The 17837-nt window shown below is 37.5% G+C and overlaps 2 protein-coding genes across 2 annotated transcripts; one reads left to right on the plus strand and one right to left on the minus strand.

Annotated features, from left to right (window-relative positions):
• Positions 1-4128: 4128 nt before the first annotated feature.
• On the plus strand, positions 4129-4938 carry LOC138878966 (uncharacterized mitochondrial protein AtMg00810-like). Its single transcript, XM_070158533.1, has 2 exons — positions 4129-4450; positions 4619-4938. Exons 1-2 carry the CDS (start codon positions 4129-4131, stop codon positions 4936-4938), a joined length of 642 nt encoding a protein of 213 aa, XP_070014634.1.
• Positions 4939-14558: 9620 nt separating this feature from the next.
• LOC104245796 (transcription factor MYB78-like) lies at positions 14559-16471 on the minus strand. The gene is made up of 3 exons (XM_009801469.2): positions 16159-16471; positions 15920-16049; positions 14559-15400 (listed from the first exon to the last, which is right to left on the minus strand). Exons 1-3 carry the CDS (start codon positions 16352-16354, stop codon positions 14842-14844), a joined length of 885 nt encoding a protein of 294 aa, XP_009799771.1. The 5' UTR covers positions 16355-16471; the 3' UTR covers positions 14559-14841.
• Positions 16472-17837: the final 1366 nt, after the last annotated feature.

Raw genomic sequence — 17837 nt, forward strand, 5'->3', positions numbered from 1 at the left:
AGCTGATAAGTTAATTATACCTAGAAATTTAACTGTGGATTGTAGTTAAAAGTAAGTTAGTTAGTACGGTGTTAGAAGGTAGTTATACTGTAGCTTTATAGATACACGGTTGTATCATTTTTTTCTCTTAATAACAGATTCTGTTTTCTCTCATCCTCTGAGTGTTGCCTTCTCTTGCATGTCTTCTTCTTTGAGCTCAACCTTCAGATCCATGGCAACTAACATGGTATCAGAGCCACCAGAGTAGATCAAAGGCAGTTCTCAAGCTAATCCTTACTCTCGTTACCTCAATTTCACAATTTTGTGGTAAATTGTCCAATTGTAGCGTATAGCTAAAAGACTAGGGTTTACTCTTGAGAAGCAACTGAAAATGGCAATTGGAAAAGAAACGTTAGCTAAAGATTCATTTCAAGCAACTACAACCTTTGGTAATGTCTGCCACTGGCGCAACTGTATCTCCATCAATTGACCACAATCACCCACTCTTCCTTCAACCAACAGACACTCCAGGTAGTACTCTGATTTCTCTTCAACTTACTGGTTCAGATAACTATGCCTATGGAGTAGGTCTATGAGGATTGGTTTGTTAGGGAAGAACAAGTTAGGTTTTGTAGATGGTCGATTTCCTAAGTCTAAGTTTGAAGCTAAACTCAATGGGAGAAATTTAATACTGTAGTTCTCTCATGGATAATGAATGCAGTAAGGCCAGGTTTATTTAGTAGTGTTTTATATGCTTCTAATGCTCACAAGATTTGGTAGGACTTAAAGGAGAGATTCAACAAGGTAAATGGATCTAGGGTTCTATATCTACAAAGAGAGATTTATACCCTCGCTCAATGTACCATGTCTATTGCTGACTACTTCTCCAAATTGAGAGATCTCTGGGATGAATTTGATGTATTAATACCCAGTCTTGGCTTTTCATGTCTTGAGTCTAAAAATATACCCAACACTTTGAGTATCACATGCTACTTCAGTTTCTGATGAGATTGAATGAGTTATACTCACAGTCAAGGGGCCAGATCATGATGATATCTCCAATTCCTAGTATCAACAAAGCCTACTCTATACTGATTGATCAAGAGAGTCAAAGGGGCCTGACTAATTTCACTCCAACTACTGAAGGCATAGAAGGAGTTGTATAACAACAATAACATATACAGTATTATTCCACACTGTGGGGTTTGGGGAAGGTAGTGTGTACGCGGACCTTACCCCTACATTGTGAGGATAGAGCGATTATTTCTAATAGACCCTCAGCTTAGGAAATAATAAGCACCGTATTAATAAAAATATAAACAAGAAGAGACATCACCAAATATAAAAGCAGAATAAAAATAACAAGATAATAAGGTGAACATAGAAAGAGATGTATTCCATAGTAATAAGGACCCAGCAAATGCATGTGGAAACTTCAAGTATAGAAAGAATTAGGTTCAGTGTGAATACTGTCATTATAAGGGGCACACAAAGGAGAATTATTACAAACTTCATGGCTATCCATTAGACTTCAAAGGAAAGAAAAAGGGGCATAGTTCTGGAGTGTATGCAAATAGTGTGGGTAGTCCAATGTTTCCAAATGCTGCAGAAGCAGGCACTCAACAAGTCTCTTATTGAACTCAACCAGGGATGTAGCAAGCCCAGCATGCTTACATGCCTCAGTTTACACAAACTACTCTCAACAATACTCATGTTGTTCCTTTCTTCACTAAAGAGCAGTACCAACAAATTCTTTAGATGTTGTCCAAAGGGAATGAAGAAGGTCCAAAATCATCTACCAAGTTAGCTGCTGCAGGTACTCTAATTACTCTAACGTCCAATTATCTCAAGCATAATTGGATTATAGACAGAAGAGTCTCAAATCATATGACTTCACAACTTGATGCTCTTACCACTTGTCAAGCAATCCCTAATTTAGAGAGATGCACTTTTCAATTACCTACTGGGAATGTAGTATTTGTATCACATAAGGAACTTCATTAGTACTTAAAAATAACAATATCTCTAATGTGCTATACATTCTAGATTTTAGATGCAACTTGCTCTCAGTGTCTCAACTCACCAAAGAACTTCAATGCATGGTTGCATTCTTCCCCGACTTCTGCATTTTTCAGGATCTCTACAGTAGTCAGGTGAATGGTATTGGTAAGGAGGAGCATGGTTTGTAAATCCGTCAAGGAGGATCATCATAGTATTCTGCAACAACACCAGAAAATAAGTGTGCTCACACAACCAACTTACTTGATTTTGAAATAGTATGGAATAGGAGATTAGGGCATGCTCCTATTGATGTAATAATGAAGTTAGATGCTCTTAGTACCTTAAAAACAGGAACTCATCACTGTCTTGTATGCCCAGTTGCTAAACAGTCTATATTGCCATTTCCTTTAAATACATCAGTGTCGCAATCTGCATTTGACTTAGTTTATTGTGATATCTAGGGGCCATATAGAGTTCCCTCTCATAGTGTTAAGAGGTATTTTATCACAGTAGTTGATCACTATACCATATACACTTGGATTTTTCTATTCAACTTCAAGTCAGAAGTTATAGTTGTACTAAGACACTTTCTAACTCAAATAAAGAACATGTTTTCAGCTTCAATAAAAGTCTTAAGGACTGATAATGGTAGTGAGTTTTTCAGTAATTACTTTAAACATTTGCTCTCCGGTCTTGGTATTTTCATCAGAGTACATGTGTCTACACCCTCAACAAAATAGAATTATTGAGAGGAAACATAGAACTATCTTAGACATGGACATGTCTCTTAGGTTCCAGGCTGTTGTTCCTCTAAGGTTTTGGGGTGAATGTAGCACCACTGCGGTCTACCTCATCAATAGGATAGCATCTTGAACACTTGGGTATAAATCAACTTTTGAGTTGATTTACTTGCATCCTCCTTCACTGCAACACTTAAATGTCTACTATCACTTTGGCTGCAGAATGGGAATGAAGGTTGAGGAGGTAGGGAAGAAAAGGTCTTTAGTTGTCTATGTTATGTAGTATGTCCCAGAATTGTTGACAAGTTTTCACCAAGAGCCATCCCTACTGTCTTCCTGGGCTATTCTTCATCTCAAAAGGGTTATGTTCTGTATGACTTGAACTCTAAGTCTCTATTTGTTAACAGAAATGTTGTTTTCCAGGAAGACATCTTTCCTTTCAGGCATATGTTATCTCTTGGTAGCACTATCTTTCCTATACTGGATCAGCTCTCACCAATTAGTGCAAATCCCAGATTCTGCTCCCGGTGCTGATGTTCCTCCACATGAGGTTGGTATTACATCTGAGGGGGAGCCTCCTCTTTATCCTGTTGCTGCTCCTCACCATACACCAGACTATTATACAAGTCCTACAAATCCTGCAGGTGACCTCCCAAATAATATAGCACATGTTGATGCTCATACTGAGGCTCACCTTGAGTCTACAGAACTTGTTGATGCTACAGAACCTATTGCAGTAGTTAACTCACCTGGTGTTGTACCTTCTCAGGTCAGAAAATCCTCTAGGCCTAGAAAGCCTCCCTTATGGATGCAAGATTATGTAGTGCAGTCAAAAACTACTAACTGCTCTTATCCTATCTCAGCTTATGTGAGTTATTCTCGCATTACTTCCTCATACAGTCAGGTCTTGTCTGCTTATTCAACCTGTTTTGAGACTCAGTTCTTTAGTGAGACAACCACTGATCCTCAATGGATAGAAGCTATGAAGCTGGAGATTGCAGCCTTAGAGGAAAACAAAACCTAGAGCATCGTTGATCTGCGCCCTTGCAAAACACCAATAGGGTGCAGTTGGATCTTCAAAATCAAGTACAAGGCCTCAGGAGAGGTTGAAAGATACAAGGCCATACTTGTAGCCAAAGTCTATGGTCAAAAGGAAAGGCTGGACTACAGTGAAACCTTCTCCCTTGTAGCCAACATAGTAACAATTAGGTCCATTGTAGCTTTTGATGCCTCTCAGCAATGGATGATTTACTAGATTGGTGTTCATAATGCCTTCCTTAATAGTGAATTGTTTGAAGAGGTGTATATGCATATTCCATAGGGGTTTTCCAGACTGGGGGAGACTAAGAAGGTCTGCAAACTCCACAAGTCCTTATATAGTCTTAAACAATCACCAAGGCAGTGGAATATGAAGTTAACAGAGGTACTTTTACAGTTGGGTTTTAAACAGAGTCACTATGATTATTCATTGTTCATAAGAGGAACCAATAGTGACACAGTTATCGTCCTTGTGTATGCGGATGATCTATTGATCACAGGGAACAATGATAAGTTACTTTGTGACACTAGAATAGAGTTGCAGAGGAAGTTCAAAATGAAGGATTTAAGGGAATTGAAATTCTTTCTGGGAATTGAGTTTGCTAGATCAAAGAAAGGAATCCTTATGTGTCAAAGAAAGTATGCACTAGAGTTGATATCTGAAGAAGGCTTGGGTAGAGCAAAGCTTTCTGGTACACTATTAGAGTTGAATAAAAAACTCACATCTTTAGAGTATGACAAATGCATTTAGAATTGCAAACAAGAAGGTGATCAGGAACTCAAGAATCCTAATTGCTACCAGAGACTTGTGGGAAAGCTGCTATACCTCACTATGACAAGACCATATATTGCCTTTGCAGTTGAGGTCTTAATTCAGTATAGGCACTGTCCTAAGGTGTCACACATAGAAGCTGCTCTTAGAGTAGTGAGATATATCAAAGAAGCACCAGGCTTGGGGTTACTTATACCTGCAGAAAGTACAGACAAGTTGGTTGCCTACTGTGATTATGATTGGGGATCATGTATAGCATCAAGGAGATTAGTTACTAGGTACTTGGTCAAATTTGGAAATGCATTGGTGTCTTGGAAGTCAAAGAAACAAATGACTATGTCCAGAAGTTCAACTGAGGTTGAGTTCAGAAGTATGGCTTCATGTGCAGCAGAATTACTTGGATGGTAGGGCTGTTCAAGGAACTTGGAGTTAGAATTCAGCAGCCTATAAGTCTAATATGTGATAGTAAGGATGCTATACAAATAACTTCTAATCCTATCTTCCATGAAAGGACCAAACATATTGATATTGATTGTCATTTTGTTAGGGAGAAAATATGTCAAGGACTGCTAAAGACAGATTATGTACATACTAAAGATCAACTAGCAGATTTACTGAAAAAGAGCTTGGGGAAGTTTCAACATGATCATTTACTGAACAAGCTATGAGTGAAAAATGTATATCAACCATCAGCTTAAGAGGAGTGTTGACTGGAGTTAATAAAGCGAGCTGATAAGCTAACTATAGTTAGAAATGTAACTGTAGGCTGTAGTTAAAAGTAAGTTAGTTGGTACAATGTTAGAAGGTAGATAAGTGAGGGTTTTTATTAATTATTAGCGCCTTTTAGCTTTTATTTTAGTCTAAAAGCGTTTAATTATGTTCCCGAAACTAATGAAATGTGCAAAATTGCAGGAATGTTAGAAGTTGGATTCCTGAGATGAAATCCGACTCAAAAAGGAGTAATAATAAAACAAGGCAACAAAAGAGACAAGAACTTGCAAAGTGCGGACCGCAGAATTCTATCTGCGATCGCCAACAATGAAGAAAATTCCAACAGGCTTCCTAGCAAAATGCGGTTTGCAAAGGAATTGTGCGGCCGCAATTGAAGAATTGGAAATAAACTTTAGAAGGTGTGAAATTTGCCAAAGTCCAAGTTCCTCAAGATTGCGGACCGCACAAGAAATGTGCGGCCGCAAAATAAGTGCCTTGTGGCCGTAGAAAGAAAAATACGGACCGCAAATCAACAGATTGCGTTCGTAGTGATAAATCTGCGCACGTAGAATCATTGCCTCGCGGCCGTAGTGGATAATTGTGCGGTCGCAGAATCCCAGCTCTTGCAAGATGAATACTTCTACTGACTATACATAGAATTGTGCATCCGCAGAACCTCCCGAAGGGCATTTTTATCCGAAATTTTCAGTCATGTATAAATAGACGAGTTTCACAAAATTAGGTCAACTTTTGACATCAACAACTATAGTAGTCATTTCTCTTTTCTTCTTTTAATAGTCTTTCAAATTTTGGGATATTTTAACACAGATTTCATCATTTTTATTTTACAACATGAGTTTAATTAGTATCTCTTCTTCTATTTTTTTCAATTCCAAGCATGAGTAGCTAGATTTTTACTAAGGTTGTGACCCAATCCCGGTATGTAAACCTTATGGGTGTTTAATTTAATGCTTATTTATGGTTGGGTATTTATTATTTAGCCTTGTTCATGCTTTAATATGTGGAATTAATGATTGCAAATATTAGTTCATGCCTATTTGACTTAGTCTCTACTTGAGAAAGAGAGACTTGAAAACTTGACTAACAAGAAATTGGGTAAATTGATAGGTTGATAATCCCAATTAAAGGGTTCAACCTAGAGATAGTAATAATCCGACTAGAGCTTTTATCAACCGTTTTGAGCAATACCCATTTTGACTTGAGAAAGCCAAATTGGACAAAATCACTCTCTGACCGAGAGGTATTGAGTGGGTAATTGAGTGTTGATAGCTATAATATACCCTGATCAATAAAATAATTATTAAGGTTTATATCTCATTAGGCAAACACCTAGGTGATGGTCATAGTCCTAGGCTTTTCACAAAACTTGAAAAATAACAAAAACAATTTCCTAATTTTATTTTTTAACTCTGCAATCTTAGTTTAAAATAGACATAGAAACAACACCATTTTGTGGAAATGTAAATTGAGATAGTTCATGCCCATGTATTATAATATATACTACTAAATCCCTTATATATATCCCTATGAAAATCGACCCAGACTCTTATTGGGTGTTACTATTGCAATCGACCGTTTTATGTCCTTGATTTGAGGTGTGAATTGGACGAGATCAATTTTTGGCGCTGTTGCTGGGGAGCTAAAAATGGTTTTAGCTATATATTTGGTTTTGTGTGTGGATTTTCTTCTTTTCCTTTCGTGTTACTAATTTGTGTGAATCAATTGTAGGTGCAACAATGGCAAACAACATTGATCAACTTGGAAACATGCCTTTGGGGATGTGGATGTTGAGGATGAACAAGTTGAAGAGGTTTCTCTTGAACCTCAAGCAAATAGAAAAGGTCGGGCGCCTCAAGACAACGTCCCAGTTCCACCCCCACCTTCACCAAGAGCGACTCCATACCGAGTGTTACCAAATAAAGGGTATGCAACTGCTATAGTCCCGCCCAGCATTAGGGCGGGAAACTTTCAAATCACTAATGTAATACTCACATTGCTAGAGCAACGAGGTTTCTTTACCAGAGCTCCAAGTCAAAATGCATACAAACACTTGAAGGGGTTTATGGATACTTGTTGGGGGAGTAAACAAACAAATGTCTTCGGGGATTCTAGCATTCAAACAATGACGGAGTGCCCCAAACAAATGTCTTAGAGACGAGATTCTAGCATTCAAACAAAAGACCAATGAGTCGTTATATGAGATATGTGAGCGGTATAGAATAATGGTCAAAGAGTGCCCCAATAATGACATGACGGAGAATATGATTCAACAAACTTTCTATCGAGGGATCAATATGACCAATCAGTGCGTGGTAAATTAACTTACCGATGAAAATGTCATGACAATGACGTATACAGAATATTCTAAAATTTTAGATTAAATGGCGGATACCTTGTCGGCATGGAAATCTAGGGCTAATGTTCCTCAAGATAATCCGAACGTAATTCACCTCCATAAAGAGTTACATGACCATGGACAAGCTATTGCTGAATTGACCACCATAATGAATCAATTAGCAAAGGATCAACTTCAACAAGTGCAAAATTCCAAGCAAGTTAATGACATGGAGGGTGTAAGCATGATGGTGAGCAAAAGAAGGACCAAGGGTTCACAAGTGCAAAACCGAGTGGAGAATTATGTGCAAGAAGACAGTGGATTTGATTAAGATGAATCTTAAAATGAACAAGAAGAGGAGGTACAATAGGTGAACAACTACCAAGGGAAAAGAAACAAATCTAAAGGCTTGAATCAACAATAATGGTGACCTCAAGGTAGTCAAGGTAATTGGAATTCTAACAACTAAGGTAATTGAAGCGATGGAAATAATCAAGGGAATTGGCATAACAATAACAGTCAAGGAAATTGGAGTGGTGGAAATAACCAAGGAAATTGGAGTGGTGGCAATCAAGAAAATTGGGGAGGTAACAATCAAGGGGAATAGAACAATAATCAAGGCAACTGGGGGTCGGGTTTTCAAAGGCCCCCGATGTATCAACAACCGAGCAACCCGCCTCCTTATCCTTCCCATGGTCTAAGTTCTTCCGACAATGAAATGGGGCGTATTGAGAATATGTTCAAGCAAATGATGGAGAAGAATGTCGATTCCGATACCAACTTGCCTCACACAAAATATCAATCCGTAACTTGGAAGTTCAAATGGGGCAAATCTCTCAAGTTCTAAATACTTGTTTTAAGTGGTCACTACCAAGTGACACGGTGGTGAACCCAAAGGGTGGGAACAACAGGAGGCATGCCATAGATGTTACTATAAAGAGTGAAAAAGGTGGGAATGCACCCACCTCAAGCCAAAGGCAACTTGTGGATGAAGAGCAAGTAGTGCAAGAAGAGGAGATCCCGAACAATGTTGATCAATCCAATGATGAGGTTCAGATTGATATTGATGATAGTGTGGAAGAGACTCGAGAGGAGGTGAACCCATCTAGGGATCACATTATTGACATGCCGGAACCGATAGTGCAAAAAGCTAAAGCACCATTTCCTAAGCCTCCACCTCCATACCCTCAAAGACTTGCAACGCAAAATGGTGAAAACCAATTCAAAAAGTTTATCCAAATTATGAAGAGTCTCTCAATTAATGTGCCATTAGTTGAAGCCTTGAAGCAAATTCCTGGTTATGCAAAGTTCATGAAGGAACTTGTGACAAAGAAGCAGTCGATGAATTTTGAAACTGTAAAAATAACTCATCAAGTAAGTACAATTGTACATTCAATGGCTTCCAAGTTGGAGGATCCCGGTGCTTTCACGATTCCTTATACAATTGGAAGTGCCAATTTTGCAAAAGCTCTTTGTGATCTTAGGGGAAGTATAAATTTGATGCCTTATTTGGTTTCCAAGACATTGGGAATCGGACAACCAAGGCTTACCTCTATGAGATTGCAAATGACCGATCGAACAATGAAGAGACCCTTAGGAGTGATTAAGGATGTTTTGGTTCGCGTTGATAAATTCATTCTCCCATTGGATTTTATCATTCTTGATTGTGAGGTTGATTATGAGGTGCCAATTATTCTTGGTAGACCTTTCCTTGCTACGGGGAAGACTCTTTGTGATGTTGAAACCGGAGAACTTACTTTCCCGGTTGGTGATAAAAAGGTGGTTTTCCATGTGTGTAAGTCCATGAGGCAACCTAATAGCAATGATGTGTGCTCTTTCGTGGATTTGGTGATTGATGTGATTGTGGATGAAACAAGTACTATGGTAAATGTTGGTGATATGTTGGAGGAAGTCTTGCTCAACTTTGATGATGACGAGATGGATGGCTTCATGGAATGTGTGAACTCTTTGCAAGAAATGGGTCATACACATATAAACCCACAAATTGTCCTTGGATCTTGAAAATAGGACAACTCATCCTACAAAGCCTTCAATCGAAGAGCCCCATATCTTGGAAAGAAGCCATTGCCTCCACATCTTCGATATGAATCTCTTCGCCCTTCTTCTACTTTACTGGTTATTTTTTCCTCTTGTTTGACTAATGTGCAGGTGGACTCTACATATACAGTGCTATAAAAGAGAAAGAAGGCTATTGGATGGACATTGGAGGATATTCGGGGGATAACCCCGCATTTTGCATGCACAAGATTAACGTCGAGGAAGGTGCCAAACCATCTATTGAACATCAAAGAAGACTAAATGAAGCCATACAAGAGGTTGTCAAAAAGGAGATTATCAAGTGGTTGGATGTCGGGGTTGTCTACCCCATCTCCGATAGTTAGTGGACTTCTCTGGTTCAATGTGTCCCAAAGAAAGGGGGCAATGACGGTGGTCACCAATGACAAGAATGAGTTAATTCCTACAAGAATGGTGATCGGGTAGATAATGTGTATGGACTATCGTAAGCTCAATAAAGCCACAAGGACGGACCATTTTTCACTTCCCTTCCTAGATCAAATGCTTGATATTGGCCGGCTGCGCTTTCTATTGTTTCCTTGATGGGTATTCCGGCTACAACCAAATTCTTATTGCTCTGGAGGATCAAGATAAAACCACCTTTATATGTCCTTATGGTACTTTCGCCTTCAAGCGGATGCCATTTGGGTTGTGCAATGCACCGGCGACTTTTCAAAGGCGTATAATAGCTATCTTTATGAACACGGTGGAAATCTACCTTGAAGTCTTCATGGACGACTTCTCGGTGGTCGGGAATTCTTTTGATGATTGTCTCGGAAACTTAGATAAGTGTTGGCAAGATGTGAAGAAACAAGTTTGGTGCTAAATTGAGAGAAATGTCATTTCATGGTCGAGGAAGGCATTGTCCTTGGCCGTAAGATCTTAAAAAATAGCATTGAATTCGACAAGGCAAAGATTGAGGTGATTTCTAAACTTTCACCTCCAACTTTGGTGAAGGGCGTGTAGAGTTTCTTAGGCCACGCGGGGTTTTACTGGCGTTTCATCAAGGATTTCTATAAAGTGGTTAACCCGTTGTGTAATCTTTTGGAGAAAGATGCTAAGTTCCACTTTAATGATGATTGCATGAGAGCCTCTGAATTTTTAAAGTTCAAGCTGAATACTAATCCCATTATCACCGCTCCAGATTGGAGTGTTCCTTTTGAGCTCATGTGCGATGTAAGTGATGTAACTGTGGGGGCTGTTTTGGGGCAACACATCAACAAGATTTTTTATTCGGTTTACTATGATAGTAAGACCATGAGCAATTCAACTATATCGTTACGGAGAAATAGCTCCTTGCCATTTTGTTTGCTATTGAGAAGTTCCACCCATACTTGATGGGTGCAAAAGGGATTGTCCACACGGATCATGCGGCACTTTGTTATCTTATGAGCAAGAAAGATTCCAAAGCCCGATTAATGAGATGGGTTCTTTTATTGCAAGATTTTGATATTGACATCCAAGATTGAAAAGGAAGTGAAAACTAAATGGCGGACCACTTGTCTCGTTTGGAAGAGGAGGGGAGAACGCATGATGGACTTGAAATCAATGACTCCTTCCTAGATGAGAAACTCTTGGCTATTTCAATGAAAGAGGTGTCATGGTTCGCGGATCTAGCAAATTTTCTTGTGAGTGGTATCATCCCGGATGAGTTCTCTTCAAATCAAAGGAAGAAGCTCAAACGGGATTGTTAAGACTATTATTGGGATGAATCGTACATTTTTCGGATTTGTACGGATGGAGTGATTAGAAGATGTGTACTGGATAAGGAGTAACGTAAAATTCTTGGGGATTATCACTCTTCGCCATATAATGGTCACCATGGTAGAGCGAGAACGACGGCCAAAGTGCTAAGTTTCGGTTTCTATTGGCCCAATATTTACAAGGATACAAGTGATCGAGTGAAACGATATGATGAATGTAAAAGGGTTGGTGGAATCTCAAAGAAAAATTAAATGCCCCTCACCACTGTTTTGGAGATTGATATTTTCGATGTGTGGGGTATTGACTTCATGGGTCCTTTTGTGAATTCTTGTGAAAACACTTACATCTTGGTCGCGGTTGATTATGTGTCCAAATGGGTTAAGGCTGCTGTTTTACCCAACAATGAGGTGAGAAGTGTGATAGTGTTCTTAAAGAAGAATATTTCACAAGGATTGGTACTCCGCGGGCAATCATAACTGATAGGGGGTCACATTTTTGCAACAAAGCCTTCGAAACCTTACTCACCAAGTATGGTGTCACTCATAAAGTCACGACTCCATACCATCCACAAGCAAGCAGTTAAGTGAAAGTCTTCAACCGGGAGATAAAAAGCATTTTGTCCAAAATAGTGAAGGCTAACCGGATGGATTGATCCGAAAAACTTGATGATGCTTTATGGGCTTATAGGAAGGCTTACAAAACACCTATCGGAATGTCTCCATATCGTTTGGTGTTCGGAAAAGCTTATCATCTTTGGGTGAAACTTGAGCACAAAGTCATGTGGGCTTTAAAGAAGTTAAATCTTGAGTAGGATGTCACCGCTAACTTGAGGGTGACACATTTAAATGAGTTGGATGAGTTCTGGTACCATGCATTTAATTGTGTGCCCGGAATTGATGAATGTGCAAAATTGCAGAAATGTTAGAAGTTGGACTCTCGAGATGAAATCCGACTCAAAAAGGAGTAATCAAAGCACAAGACAACAAAAGAGTCAAGAACTTGCAAAGTGCGAACCGTAGAATTCCATCTGTGGCCGCAAACAAAGAAGAAAAAATCCAACATGCTTCCTAGAAAAATGCGGTCCATAAAGGAATTGTGCAGCCGTAGTTGAAGAATTAGAAATTAACTTCAGAGAGTGTGAAATATGCCAAAGTCCAAGTCCCTCAAGATTGCAGACCGCACAAGAAATGTGCGGCCGAAGAAGAAGTGCCTTGTGGCCGCAGAAAGAAAGATGCGGACCACAGATCGACATATTGCGGCCGCAGTGATAAATCTGCGAACGGCAGAATCATTGACTCGTGGCCGCAATGGAGAATTGTGCGGCCGCAGAATCTCAGCTCATGCAAGATGAACACTTCAGTGGACCGCACATGGAATTGTGCGGCCGTAGAACCTACCAAAGGGCATTTTTATCCGAAATTTCCAACCATGTATAAATAGATGAGTTTCATAAAATTAGGTCAACTTTTGACATCAGCAACTACAGTAGTCGTTTCTCTTTGCTTCTCTTAATAGTCTTTCATATTTTGGGATATTTTAACATAGATTTTATCATTTTGATTTTATAATATGAGTTTAATTAGCATCGCTTCTTCTATTTCTTCAATTCCAAGCATGAGTAGCTAGATTTTTACTAGGATTGTGACCCAACCTGAGTGTGTAAACCTTATGGGTGTTTAATTTAATGCTTGTTTATGGTTGTGTGTTTATTATTTAACCTTGCTCATGCTTCAATTTGTGAAATTAATGGTTGCAAACATTAGTTCATGCCTATTTGACTTAGCCTCTACTTGAGAAAGAGAGGCTTAGTCTAGAAAAACTTGACTAACAAGAAATTGAGTAAATCGAGAGATTGATAATCCCAATTGAAAGGTTCAACCTAGAGATAGTAATAATCCGACATGAGCTTTTATCAACTGTTTTGAGCAATACCCATTTGGACTTGAGAAAGCCAAATTTGGCAAAATCACTCTCTGGCCGAGAGGTATTGAGTGTTGATAGCTATAATATACCCTGATCAACAAAACAAGCATTAAAGTTTATATCTCATTAAGCAAACACCTAGGTGATGGTCATAGCCCTAGGGTTTTTACAAAACTTGAAAAATAACAAAAACTGTTTAATAGTTTCATTTCTTAACTTTGCAATCTTAGTTTAAAATAGACATAGAAACAACCCCAATTTGTGAAAGCGTAAATTGAGATAGTTCAAGCTCAAATAATATAATATATACTCCTAAATCCCATATATAGATCCCTTTGAAAATCGACCCCGACTCTTGTTGGATATTACTATTGCAATCGACCGTTTCATATCCTAGATTTGAGGTGTGAATTGGACGAGATCAGTTATACTGTAGCTTTATAAATATACCGTGCACTCATGTATAGATACACAGTTGTATCATTTTCTTCTCAATAACAGATTTTGTTTTCTCTCATCCTCTGAGTGTTGCCTTCTCTTGCATGTCTTCTTCCACGAGCTCAACCTTCAAATCCATAGCAACTAATATGGTATCAGAGCCACCGGAGTAGATTGAAGGCAGTTCTCAAGCTAATCCTTACTCTCGTTACCTCAATTTCACAATCTTGTGGTAAATTATCCAATTATAGCGTGTAGCTGAAAGGCTAGGGTTTACTCTTGAGAAGCAGCAGAAAATGGCGATTGAAGAAGAAACGTTATCTGAAACTTCATTTCCAGCAACTACAACCTCTGGCAATGTCAATTTCGCCACCGGCGCAACTGTATTTCCATCAGTTGACCACAATCACCCACTCTTCCTTCAACCAACAGACACTCCAGGTAGTATTCTGATTTCTCTTCAACTTACTGGTTCAGATAACTATGTGTTATGGTGTAGGTCTATGAGGATTGGTATGTTAGGGAAGAGCAAGTTAGATTTTGTAGATGGTCGATTTCCTAAGTCTAAGTTTGAACATGAACTTCATAACAACAATAAATATACAAAACTTAAAAAAGCCTTTTTCTTCTTGAAGAAAAATGATGTTCTTGTGATGGAAATTTGGACTCAACAACATGTACAAAACTGTTCATCTGTTATATTTTGAAGTGGAAAAGTCAAGAGTATTACTATACCTATATATGATAATTTACTCTCTTTAAAAAAAAAAAGATATTTGCAGCTCAACTTGAAGAATAATTTGTTCTTGAAATTCTCAAGTTTACTTGTAATTTTACAAATCTTGACAGTCAAAGATTTAAAAAAAAAGAACTACTCTATTTTTGCACTAGTTAATGTCCTCTTTATTTTCTACATTTGTTGATGTTTACTACTCCATATTATAATACTATCGTTAAGTTGCCTGAACAAGAAAAAAAATGGAACAATTCATTTTTCGCCCACAACTATGTTTCCTTTGGACCCTTCGTCCACCTGCCACCAGCAAAAGCAAGCTAGCCCCTTATGTTCGAAATTTGGGAGAAGCATTTTCATCGTGAAAGATTCAATCTTGCTTCTCTAAGGGCCACATATCTTCATTAATGTTCCACAAATTTTCGAAAATATCTTCACTTTCCATCCATAATTGTATGTTTTGTTGATCCGTTGCTTGGGAATGTTCGTAGCATAGTCGATAACTATGATTAACTTGATAATAATCTGGACTAATACTGCTAATTTGGTTAACAGGGTAATCGTAGCAACAATCAGACAGGTCAGAGAGTGGTGTCACACTGGAATTCTCTGATACAAAGCTCGTGCTCGGATTACTGTTATTATTATTATTGTTGTTGTTATTCGCCACTTGAAATAGCTCGAGCTCATTGATGTCTGTATTTGGAATGGGCTGCTGAGTCACTTCACTACAAGAATTACTGGGAATTTTGGCTGCTTGAATTCTCTCAATAAGCCTTGGCATCCAAAGATAGCGCAGTGTATCTTTGAATTGTTTGCTGTTGACATCACATTTTAGTTGTTTGGCATGCTTTTGCACTCGGGTTCTCCAGTAATTTTTTATCTCGTTATCAGTTCTTCCTGGCAAATGCTGAGCAATTTTTGACCACCTACACTCAAAATATATATATATAACAATTATAAAAAAAATCAAGTTTTACCTGTTAATAATCTTTAAAAAAAATACATTGTACTAAGATCTAGTAATAGCAAATAGAGTTGAGCTTTCTATGCATTAATAAAGTTCAAAATTTTTTACACTACCATGTTGTCTAATTGATAACTACAAGTACTCTCTTCTATCAACAATAAATGACTATTTTACTTTTTATTTTGGTCCAAAATAAGTGTTCATTTACATAATCAAGAAGCTAAGTAATTAATTTTATTTTTTCACAAATTACCCTTATTTACATATTCTAATATGGCAAGGTAACAGTTAATTAAGGTTAATTTAGTAAATACATCTTTTTTTCTCTAAAAGTTCATATTTCCTTAATGAGTGTGCTAAAATTGTCACTTATTGTGCACCGGAGGAAGTAAAATATCTTGCTAGTAAACAAATTCTTTTATACTGTCACTATATATTTATATATAGAGAGAGAGAGATATTTTACGAATGAACATACCGATTGCCCCAACGAGAATGAAGTTCAAGAATCAAGAGTTGTTCTTCAAGAGTAATATTTCCTCGTCGAACATCTGGTCGAAGATAGTTTAGCCATCGTAACCTGCAGCTTTTCCCCGTTCGTTTCAAACCTGTTATTTAACGACTTGTTAATACCAAACGACTTAAATCCTTCAAATATTAATTCAGTGATAAGTATAGCACACATATATATATGGGAATTAAGATTAAATTATTTACCAGCGCAGTGGGCGAGGGAATTCCAACGACCTTCACCATGAAGAGTGATGTAATTAATAAGGGTGAAGTCTTCTTCAACAGTCCATGGACCTTTTCTAAGGTCCATTGTTACTTCATCAATAAGTTGTTGATTGTTGTTACTACAAAATCCATATCTTTCACTGCTCAAACCAACTTTAACATGATGATGATCCATCAAAATCACTATAATTTCCTGTAAATGAAGTAACTGATTGATTGATATAAAAAGGACTCGATAGATTTGTTAAGTGTTAGGGAGAGAGAGAGAGATTTAGAGATAGAAAGAGAAGGATGAGATGTATTGATTATTACACGAGGACGCAGAGGAGGAGGTGGGGCTTTATTATATAGATTCATGGAAAGTGAGCAGAGGCGGATTTAGAATGTTAAACTTATGGATTCCTACAACGATCTCAAGTTAATATACATAATAATTGGATCAAAGAAGTGAGTTCTAAGCTAAATATTCTTACATGGTCTATGTAAAAGTTATTGGGTTCACGGGAACCCGTAAACCTTGCATTAGATCCGCCCCTGAAAGTGAGTATAGTAGTTTGGAAAATGGACGGGAGCCTTAAAACAACGGTAAAGTTGTCTCTTTGTTACCTATAGGTTACGAGTTCGAGTTATGAAATCAACTATTGATACTTGCATCAGAGTAAGTTGTCTATATCAAATCTCTTATTGTGCAACCATTCCTCAGACCTTGCGTGAATACGTAATGTTTCATGCACCGAGAAAAAAGGTGGTTTGGAAAATAGTGAACAAAAGGTGGCATGTGATGTGAGGGAAGCTCTTTATTTTTATTCCCACTTTTTAATTCTAATGTTTAAATAAAGCATATAGTACATTAATACGACTTATTAATTAACTTGTTTTGCACCTTTGAGTTTGCCCGTCTTAGCATATATATTAAAATATTGCATCCCTGGAAATCATGAATAGAGAGATCTAGAAATACCACTTTACCATCCAAGTGGGAATACAAATTAGTCGACACAAGCAAGTATCGAATACTCAAGTGAAAAAAACAAAAAATAAAAGTGTTATTGATATTTTTGACTCTTTCTAATTTCATGTGTTGATGTTTCTTAATTCATTGCTTGAAAATGCTTGAAAACGTAATAAAATGTCTGCTAATATTTGTTCGAGTTGAAAATAATGGTTTCAGTTAAATCTGCCTCACTTTTATTATTCTTTCCGGTCTACAATAAGTGATCGATTTGCTTTTTATTTTGGTTTAAAATAAGTATCCATTTATATAATTCAGAAAAAATTCAATTTGTTTTTCCAAAATTACCTTTATGTATGTATCCTTAAAAATTCATTTACTCCTTACATTTGAGAAGAAAAGTAAATGCTACTATAACTATGATGCAATATTGAATGACGGGTAGTTTAGTCACACAAACTATTTTTTGTCTAAAATTTAGTATTTCTTTAATGAGTGTGCCAAAACAAATTAGGATATCCGGGTGGTATTAATTTACGGTACTGTAAAACATATTTACATCTTCAAATTTCTTTTAAAAAAATTGTAAGCAAATATTTACACTAAATGTAGGTTAATAAATAGAATTTAAGTATACACACTGATAGTGTAAAACTCATTTAACAAGAAAATTTAGCATTGTATAATGCTTTGGGGTAAATCTAGA

This window comes from Nicotiana sylvestris, chromosome 10 (genome assembly GCF_000393655.2).
Source record: "Nicotiana sylvestris chromosome 10, ASM39365v2, whole genome shotgun sequence".
In the NCBI taxonomy this organism is placed as follows: Eukaryota; Viridiplantae; Streptophyta; class Magnoliopsida; order Solanales; family Solanaceae; genus Nicotiana; species Nicotiana sylvestris.